The sequence below is a fragment of the Acyrthosiphon pisum genome, chromosome A2 (genome assembly GCF_005508785.2).
Source record: "Acyrthosiphon pisum isolate AL4f chromosome A2, pea_aphid_22Mar2018_4r6ur, whole genome shotgun sequence".
In the NCBI taxonomy this organism is placed as follows: Eukaryota; Metazoa; Arthropoda; class Insecta; order Hemiptera; family Aphididae; genus Acyrthosiphon; species Acyrthosiphon pisum.
The window spans coordinates 28,222,334-28,233,442 of NC_042495.1; the positions used below are offsets into that span (position 1 = coordinate 28,222,334).

At 27.5% G+C, this 11,109-nt stretch overlaps 1 protein-coding gene across 1 annotated transcript; it reads left to right on the forward strand.

Moving 5' to 3' along the window:
• The first annotated feature begins 6,706 nt into the window (after positions 1-6,706).
• Positions 6,707-10,875, forward strand: LOC107884108. Its single transcript, XM_016805589.2, has 4 exons — positions 6,707-6,740; positions 7,683-8,527; positions 8,920-9,018; positions 10,641-10,875. Exons 1-4 carry the CDS (start codon positions 6,707-6,709, stop codon positions 10,728-10,730), a joined length of 1,068 nt encoding a protein of 355 aa, XP_016661078.1. The 3' UTR covers positions 10,731-10,875.
• The last annotated feature ends 234 nt before the right edge of the window (positions 10,876-11,109 follow it).

Genomic DNA, 11,109 nt, shown 5'->3' on the forward strand with positions numbered 1-11,109 from the left:
TCGTATTTTTGGAGCGGCGATATGGGAAAGGTTATTTAAGTCAACATTACATTACATTACATTAAATTAGAGGCAATTCATTAATTAATTGAAAAATTAAACATAATAGATAAAATAATTGCAAAATTATAATAAAATCAATTGATTAAAAAATTAAAAATTAAAAATTAAAATTTTTCAAGTTTCTGATTTTTTCCTTTGTATTTACCTAACTACCTATCTGTATGCCAAATTTGAACTTTCTAGGTCATCTGGAACTGGGTTAGAATTTTGATATATAGGTCAGTCAGTGATAAAAATGACGATTTTCGGACGTTTATATCTAAATAACGGTTTGAAGTGTGTTTATGAAATTTAGAGCACATATGTATCTCGTTAGTCTCAATATATGAGCCAAATTTGACATGTTTATGTGGAATAGTTTTTGAGTTATGAGGGGGTCAAAAGTGGCTCCAAATGGTTCGTGTAATATTACACACGGTGCTGCTCACCAGTTCTATTAGCTAGAACTTGGCTTGACACGCTACCGCGTGTCTAGAGAAGACAAGATCTGTGAATCAATCTCACTGGCCACTGCAATTGAGGGTATCTTTAAATTAATTATCTTTAAATAAAAAACAAATTGTCTAGTCACAAAACAATTAGGTAATTATTTTCACGATCACACTATGATTTTCATTTGTAAGTATATTAAATGTAGTAGGTATGCTATTTATTTCAACTCCATCCTGATCAGAATCTAATACAAAATAAAAAAAAAAACATTATATGTAAATCTACTATTTTGTATTTTTAACGTATTAAATATTTTGAAAACAATTAATAACTTTGAAGTTCTTACAATCATAGGTAATACATTTTTTACTTTGTCATTAGAAATATACATTGAAAAAGTATTCCCAAGTTCTATAATATTTTATACTAATTTAAAAAAAATATATACCTAACAATATACTTGTTACCTGATTAGATTTTAAAATGATCAATGTCATAATTATTTTCGGTACCTACCGATTTATTATATCCCTAACCAATCATGTGAAAACTGTATTGCCCCGCCACTCAGATTTGTTATATTCATTTTTTGTAATTTATATTAATTTATATTGTATTATAGGCAGGTACAATTTTTAGATTCTGAGCAGAGCGAGGAAGCTAGTGGTTTTACAACGGTGTTTATTTTTTTTTTTTTTATCCTATATACAAAATTTCTACCGGAATAAGAGCTTTAATTTCAACATATAGTACCTACCTTATCTTTTAGAAAATTGAATCAGAATGGTACTTTAGAAATATCATCTTTCGATTTTCTTAATAAGTTATTTAATTCCACGGGAAAAAAGACCAACAAATTAAGAATAACCGATAAAACGGAATTTTTATTTTTAATTCTTTGTATAAGTATCACCATAGAAACGAATGAAAATAATGAAATTATAATTATAATATTATAATATTAATTCAACTTACAGGATATAATAAATAATAACAATGTAAAATAACCAGACTGACAAACCTAATGTAGAATAAATTGTAGTACCTACCTATAATATAGTAAATATATTATAGCAGTACCTACTAAGTACTGAGTACTTTCTACTGTATAATTTATCGTCTATGGCATTTGCGCATTTGTATAAGATTCCCACTTAGTGACGATGATTTCTTTTTTGATTTCTTTTAAAAGTTTCAAGTACCCGCGAATAATATTTTTGAATTAGTTACAACTAAATGACTAAAATTGTTATTCTTTGTTTAATATCTAATTTCGTCAAAATTTGACTTCAATCGATCATTAAATAAGTTTGTGACTTAAAAATATTAATTTTTTTATAATATTTTTTTATTATTTATTATATTAGTTTGAGCACATTCCCGGTCTGGACCTAAGAGTATGAAAAATAGTTTACTTCTCTCTCTCTCAGACTTAGGTACTAAATGATGAATATACACACGAAATTTCATGAAAATTGTCAAGCCGGTTCAGAGGAGTTTGGTGACATACATTTTCCATATTGTGACATTAGATTTTTATATATTAGAATCTAATAACTACCTATATAATTTATAGTCATTATACAATCTTACTTTATTACATAAAGAGACAGCGTTTGTTTGTTTGTCCGCAAAAATCTTAAAGACTACTTGACTTATTTTGAAAATTCTTTCACCAGTAGAAGGCTGAATTATTCCTGAGTGACATAGGCTACTTTTTGACGCGAAAATAACCCTTTAAGGGAGTGGAAATAATGGTAAAATAGAAATAAACGTGTGGTGTGATCTGTTGGATTAAGTAAAAACCATAAGCTTGATATAACTCTGATACTTTAGAGTTAAATTTTACATTTACGTACGCACACCACGGGGTCTGCAATCTAATACATCGATTTCCTACGTAGAGCCTAAACAATGATGGCTTGATACTTTCAACTATCAAAGTTTGAATCACATAGACCAACAGTTGGTCAGTTACTATATAGTTACTATATGACTAAGAACCTTTGAATGGATAAATAGTTTATTAATAGCTTTATTTTGATAATCATAAGATTTTAAAATTTTTTCAGTATGGAAACATGTTGAAATGACATCATCACTAGGGTAGCTCAATCCACCTTTATTACCACCTTTTTGTTTTAATGTAATCAATGAATTCATGAAATCTTCTATATTTACAGCAAATGAAGCTGTTAAACATGGTTCACATCTAAGAACAGAAGTTAATTTGTGCACAAAAAATCCAGCAATATACATTATTACTTATTTTGAAAAATCACTATGAATAATTTAATTTTCTTCGGCATCTACTATATTATCATAATTATTATTTGAGCTATTGTTAATAACTTTAATTGGATCAGAACTGTAAAATGTTTATTTGTTCAAGTGGAATATAATTACCTGTATCAAAATGTTCAATATTATTTTGTCTAATGACTAATTTTTTATAAGCTGACCAAAACTGTAAAGCAGTTGGGTTATTATTATGCACTCCCGTGGCTCTTACACTTCCAAAAAATAGTTCTAGGTAGTCCTGACTCAACCTATATACGGGAATATGATTTAAATAACCAGGTTCAACTAACCTGGAGTATAATTTTAGCAAAGAATTCAAACATGAACTGAATCCAATGAAACCAGTCTTTCGTTTAGATTCCAACACTGGTGTAAATTTCATATTTTATTTTAAATTTAAACATTGGACCTACTTTTTGAATCTGGAAGTAAAATTAAAAATTTCTTTAAAATTATCTTTACACAAAGTTTTTTTATTACCTACTAATACATTTTAAAGATCATGAGCTACAAATATCAAAAGCATTATTAAATATCTCAATGAATTTTACAGTAGCATCAGATTTTGAAAATTCATTTTAGTTTAAGTTATATTAACAAAATGTCAAAGCATCAGCGACTAATTGGCTTAGAAGCTTAGTAGCAACCTTCATTTTATTTTTGAAAAATAATATATGCTGGTTTTGGATTTTATTTGAAAGATGACAACATTATTTTTCTTGCAATAAAAATAACTCTTTTATGAAATCAAAATTAATAATATTATCATCCTAATTTAAAAATTGTTGTTTTTCAGCAAAAGTATTTACAACTAATTTTATCATAATATGCGCCGGGTCTAAGATTATTTCTACAAGTATATCAATATTATTTTTTTTGAAAAACATATATAATTGTCATTAAATTATCTTTAATATTATGGTTGCAACCCAATGCTTGTGTTATTGTACTGTTACTACTTACTAGAGCATCCATCAAATGTTATTAGACTAATAACTTTAACACCTGTGTCATATATATTCAATCTAAAGCGTAACAAATAAATTCAACTTTTTGACTGCTATTTAATTTTGATGCCAACAAATAACCAATTGGCAGTGGTCATTAACACCAACAAGCATAAAAACAAAACATTCCTTAGCAACTTCCAAGCTGTCACTATTTAAGCCATTCCTTAGATCCACATGCCCGTGATATGTTTCACCATCATACTCTAAATGTTGGCAGACGGCCATTTCACCCATCAAAGTCCACACATCATTGGATGTTTGGAGTTTTTGGTTTTGATTGTTAAATTTTTTATTGCCGCTTCAGTAAGCCGGGACTAGCATTGACATGTGAGTACCATTTACATAACGTGCATGTCTGTAGCAATATTGTATTAAACTCTTTTCTACATATTCATATAAGCTTTTGAAGAAAACAAATAAAGTGATAAAGCAAATTGGCATATTTTTGGGTTATACTTTTTAGGTACTTGATGACCAAAATTTTTTTTAGCCCAGTTGGTAATAAAATTTCTATGCTTACCAAAATTTTCCGTTAGTATTTCAATTTCATCAACATTTAATAAGTTTTTATTTTTTAGTTGAAGATGAATTTGTTTCATTGAAGCTGTTTTTTTTACGTATTCGTCTAACTTTTTGATTCAAAAGTTTTAACCTTTCGCTTTTAATTAATTCTTCATTCAATAAGACAGAAATCCCATGTTTTAAAAATGTATGATTTGGCGTATCAGTTTCATTAGGTTAACTGGCCTCTATGTAGGATGATTTTACATGTTTTAAATAAATCATGATAATAATTAATAATGTAATATAATTATTAATTCAGTTAGATTTTAAATGAAATACAATACTTACCTTTACTGATAGTTGAATAATATTGACTTCCGTTGAATCATTGTGACTACATTCATCAAATGGTATTATTCCATCAACCTGAATATTATTGCTGACCTATATGAGCATAATACTATATTCTAACTATAGTATTAATTATTAGTTATTATAAATTACTTTCACTAATGTCTTATTGGGTTGCACACTCATTTCAGAAATACTTGAACTTGAAGTACAAGTTTTAACTTCATTGGTTGATGGTATAGTAGCAAACTCTGGACACTTCACTTTAGCTTAAAAAATTATAACATTTAATTTAATACATCTTATTATTTGAAGGCAAAGAAAAATAACATACATGTTTTGCTCTTGATATTATGATATAGGGAACAGCTTCTTTTTCAAGAACAAGTGTTCTTTAATAATTAATAACATTTTTTGTATCAAAATGGGACGAACAAACAACACTATATTATTTAGTGATTTTATTGGTGAGTATTGTCTTGTCCTTTCATTATTAGTATGCATATAAAATAAAAACATAAACGAGTTAATTTTTGTATATAAAATTTAAAAATCATATAGCTGAAGTTATGGAGTTAATACTTAATACTTATAGTTAATAGTAAATATACAAATCAATATTATATTTGTGGAATGTTACCAGTAGTATGTTTTCAGCATTACTTTTTCCATTTCTTGATTTTTCACAAATGAAACAACTCGGCATATTATATAAAATAAAAGTATAATTAAATAATATAATTGAAACACTTTGCATTGGGCACTGTTTAGAACTAAGTTTTTTAACAGTTTAACAATTATGAGTTCAGAGGACGTCAGCGCACTACCTATTTGTTTTTACTTTCTGTCTATGCGCAACATAGAAAAAAGGCATTAACGCGGAATCATTTTTTCTATGTTTTTAAGTAATTTTAGAGTAAAATCACCCACTACAAAAAAGATAGAAAATAATATTTTTGAGGGAATGACATATTGATTTGTCTAAATATTGTCTCACAACAATTTGAAAATAATTACAATTTACAAAATTATTCTGTTTATTTTGAAAGTCGTATACAAAGTCAAATAACAATAAAATATAAAACCAATATGTCATTCCCTCAAAAATCTTATTCTCTATCTTTTTTGTAATGGGTGATTTTATTCTAAGATTACATAATCTGCGTTAATGAGTTTTGACTATGTGGTGCGCGGGCCAGAGAGAGAAAACAAATTGTGCACTGAAATCCTCTTAATCTTTTTGAACAAATCCCTACAATCCTATATTAGTTCATTGAAAAATTAAAATTATAAAACCATAGGTACTACTTAATAATATGTCTTAAAGGTAGGTACTTATTAGTTATTATTAAATGTATTAAAAATTATTATACGCTACGGGTATAATACAATAATAATATGTATATTATAGTCATCCTGCAGCACATTTACCTCTGTAAAATAGGTAACGTTATTAAAAGTGGGCAGGTACTCTGCGCTTCAACTCTTTTATATTTTTATACAGTCTTGATAGGGAACGACGTCTTTATAATATTATTGATAGGGAACGACGTCTTTATAATATTATTATCTATACTCTATGGTCCGGACAATATCACATCGATCACGCACGCGCGTTGTACCTACGTCTCACACACACACACACAAAGAGGCACGTAAACTCTCCCCGCGACCCGCCGCCCGTCCACAAACCAACGTGTCACCGCCGCCGCCGACACACCGTTCGAATTTTTCATTCATTTGTGACTGGACGTCCGTGCCTGCCGTAGCTCGTTTTCTGTTACGTAAGCATCGCTCCACGGTTACTGTTGTATCTGAATTGCCCACCGCCACCACTGCACGACTCGTTCAGTCGTTCGTTGAATAATAATATTATTATTTTTGTATAATATTTACACACAAAGTCGATGCCAATTATTTTTTCTCGCCACCAGCAACGGCATTATATTTTTTGTTGAATAACGTGATCTGTCGTCCCCCTCTCCCACCAACCGTAAAAGCTACCGGCGACTGCCACTTCCATTCAACAACACTTCATTTTAATAATGGCTTCTGTTGTCGACGAGCCATCGGTACAAGGTAACGATTATAACAATTTTACAATATTATATTATTACAACGACAGATAACAGTTACGTCGTTACGTAACTGTTATCTGTCGTAATATATTATGTCCAATCCATGTTTTATTATCTATGCACCGTGCTCAGCTCGCATACCTATATAGCGTATTCAGAGTTGTTGTTCACTTCGAATCGGTATCGAGATAAAGAGTTATTATTTTTCTAAAATGTACCTGTCCTATTCTTTATTTCGATGCCATGTGGTTACATATTTTATCATAATATCATGCACATATTATATTGATAATAAAATAGATTGCTAACTACTATATTTAGACAAGCATGAGTACACGATAAGTACTCGATATTAAGTGCCTAATTAGCAAATATAAGAATAAATATTAATGCATATTACATAACAATGTGTTATTACTTATTGGTCCCATTTGCCATTGTTATTTATTTTAAATAATATCAGTTATAATCCCAAATAAATCTTGGCATGCAGATTTAATTTGGTTAAGGGCGATAATATGATATAATAATTTATAATACGATATTACAACTGCTATTATTGTCAGTGAACTGGTATTAAATGTGTGTCAACGGTGTCGTTTATCCACGAGGCCGTGTATGTGTACTGATATACGAGAATATTATTTTTCTTTTATATTTTCAGTACAGTTTTAGACTCTGGATGTATATTGATTTTAGGATTATGGCTGTTTTTTTTTGTAGGTTACTATGATTATTTTGAGTTAGAAATTGGTCTGATTATATCTATTACTTTAAAATCTAATACAAGATTTCTAATGAGCTTGTCTACTTTTAATCTCCACTGAAAAGTAAAATTAAATTATTATGAGTGTTTGAAGTTAGGTACACAATTAGGAATTAATTCATGTTTTGGAATGTCCTATGAAAACACTAAATTTTATGTTATTTTATAAATATATAGGTAAGTTTTCTTGGAAGTACATTGGAGGATACCACATACCCTATATCGTACGAGTAATTAATGGTGAACATTTGAAGTTAGTTGCCGTACGAATAGCTGAAAATCAGCTACTCGGAAAATATATAAATTATTTACATGCAGATAATATGTATAAATGCACATCAATAAACAGTTATTTGATCTCTAATTATGAAGCTAATTTATTAAACGAGATCAACCAAAAACATGCTAACTGTTTTTACGGGCCAGAAATGTTTGTCGCAAAAATAGATGTTATGGTCACTTTAGAAGATGTTCAAGAATTTTATACATTCATGGACGTATGTTATAAAACATTAGTGTGCAATATTACTTCAGGTCACAATGACAATTTTGGTTTTATACGTATTAACTCTGAATCTATTGTACCATATTGTACTAATGATGGAAAAAAATATGTTCCAATATTTTACTTTGAGTGCGAAACTGAATATGTAATGTCTCTAGCTGTAAAATTAGAAAATTGGAACTTGGCCTATGTCAAGTTCTGTTGTAAAGTTCTTCAGGGTTTAAAAAATGAGTTTTTTGATAGTGTTACTTGGGAAATGCTCAATCTTGATCATATCAAGAATTTGTATTCGCCAGAAACAAATTTTGAAGAATATTGGCCAAATATGGAAAATATACAATGCATAATTAATCAGTCGTCTAATCGTGTCAATCAACCTGGTGCCTGGTTCAGAGAACCTGAAGTACCTTCTGAAAATAATATTCCTCATGCATTAATAGAACTAGCACCACTGGTACCACACAGTATTCCAGAGGATAAGAACACCCATCAAAATGGATGGCCAGCAAACCAAATGGTATGAATTATGTACTTGGTATGTTAAATTGATTTATATTTTTGGCTCTCTAAAAAAATGTCTGCTTGTTCTTTCACAATGTATTCTAATTTATCATTTATTTTATGTTAATAATTATTCTTAGTACATATTAACTATTAAATATTAATAAATACTGGATCTATAAATAAAATTATTTATCAATTAATAATTATATATTTTGTTCCTAACACAATAATATAGAAACAGGGAAAATGGTTTAAAGTTTAGTTTTTTATGTGAAACATTGTTTTATTTGTTTAATTTAATTATACTTCTCAAAGATGATGGTCATGCATGCATTTCTATAAACCAATTTTTTAACCTATGATATGTCAACCTGTATTATCAATAAATAAATAATATTTTTTTAGATAAATTCATATACCATTCAGACTCAGCTGCCATTAACAGTTCGTAACTACTTTGTTGCAAGAAGAAATCGAAGTATTGCTCCTCGTTGCTATAATACGGTACTCATTTTTAACTTTCTTAACTTCTTTATCTACTTACTCTTCACATCTCAAATAGAAATACTTAACCAATTATCTGTAGTTTGAAGCTCACACTGTAAACTATTTTTGATTTTATAATTCTGTCACCATTAAAGGAATAACTTTTTTATATTTTTATTTAATATAAACAATTTGTATTATCTTATTTTCATTCCTCAGTTGATAATTCAAACAATTAAACTTTTTTTTTTTTTTATATTTTCTTCTACAGTAAATATATTTTTGGTATATTAATAAATAATAATTAAAAATAAAGTATAATAAAAATTATTATTAAATTACTAGTCTATCTGTTAATATGTTGGATCATTTTATAATTTAATATAATTTGAGGCTTTAATAAAGTTAATATAAAATTTAATAAAAGTATTTACAGCAAGCTTTGCTGTATGTGTGACAATAATAAAGTGTTTGAATTCAATGGTGGGTATTAACTAGTTACTTAATATTCTTATCAACTTATGAACTTGACTAGTTTAATTGATATTTGAAATAACATAGCTTTTTTCAGTTGATTAAAAAGTTTAAAAACAATTCATAAAGTTAAAAAAAAAATAAAAATTTTTCGTTTTCATGATTTTGTACTTAAATATTAATAAAAAATATAAAAAACCCAATACTATAATAATAATACATACATTTCTATTATTTTTCTTGATCAAATAATTTTGTATTTAGATATATTTTAGTAGATTAAATAAGCATAATATGACTTTCAATTGCTATTTGATATAAAACAATGAACATTTGTTTTATTATTAATCGAGATGTGTATAGCTTAATATTTTATAATCATGTAAAGTACAATAAGTATATACACTGCACATTATGATAAAAGTTGAATAGAATTGTTGATAAATAAACGTAGGAAATTATAAAAAACAATTTTTGTGATTCACATACTAATTTAAAAAAAGTAGATTAACTTTTTTAAACTTAGGTAAGTTAATATTTTTTTAATATTACCTTTGACTTATCATGTTAACTTTATAATTTGTTAACTTCTAACTTATCGATTTTGTGTCGTCTTAACATAACTTCAATGTTGGGCAAATTAAGTTAATTAAATTAAATTACATTCAGTTAAAAGTTAAAACTTTACAAATATGGAAGTTTTGATGGAAAATAAAATTAACTTAACTCAGTAAAAAAAAAATGCAGTTACCATATTTCTTTTAATTTATAAAAAGGCCTTGGATATTGATTTACGTAAACATTTAACAAGAAGTTTAACACTGTTCAAACATCAGCTTTTAATGATATATTACTAGAAAATAAATGATAAATATTGTGTGTATCGAGTGTCAATGAAATCGTCTGTTGGTTAGGTATGATAAAAAAATAAAATTAACATAACTGCACGATAATTATACTTAACTACAATAAGTTAAGTTACAACAATATAAATTTGAACTGAATATGTTAAAAACAAAAATTAACTTTTTAACTTAACTTTAACTCTTTGATAAGTTAATGCCAACCTTTGATAAACTTAAGTTGAGTAAATTCTTTTTGCGGTTTATATAATAAATATTAGTAAATCAACAGTTTTTTACATTAAGTTTTTATGGAATTTTCAGGGTTCAATGTCGCGAGGTAGAATTATGCGATACATTCGACCAATGCCTGTAATCCGTTCCTCGTACTTACCAATACGGCACCAGTATTGAATGATGTTGGGCCAATTGTAATTACTCCATCCAATGAAATAATTGACTTGACATGACCGCCGTTCAGCCCAAATATTTAATTATAATAATGCATAGAAGGTAAATGATATTTATTATTTTAAGATTGTCCAAAGTTAGTGAGACCTAACCCTACAATAAAATAATATTATATTTCAAACCTTTAAATAAAAATTCTTGAAATGTACCTTTGTATTTAAAATGTAAAAACAAGTATATTAAATTTATTCACAATTAATAATTAATAATATTATAATAATATTATAATTGTATTGACTATATTTTGCATAAATGTTTTGTATTTAAATGTAACTGACCAGTATATTAGATATTAGTTTCTGTAGGCTGATGATAAAAATTT

What these genes read in the sequence shown, in the direction of transcription:
- LOC107884108 (XM_016805589.2), top strand. Translation starts at nt 6,707, where the DNA reads ATGGCTTCTGTTGTCGACGAGCCATCGGTACAAG. An exon ending in CGACGAGCCATCGGTACAAG is followed by an intron (nt 6,741 to 7,682) that starts GTAACGATTATA and finishes ATAAATATATAG; the next exon opens with GTAAGTTTTCTTGGAAGTAC. An exon ending in GATGGCCAGCAAACCAAATG is followed by an intron (nt 8,528 to 8,919) that starts GTATGAATTATG and finishes ATATTTTTTTAG; the next exon opens with ATAAATTCATATACCATTCA.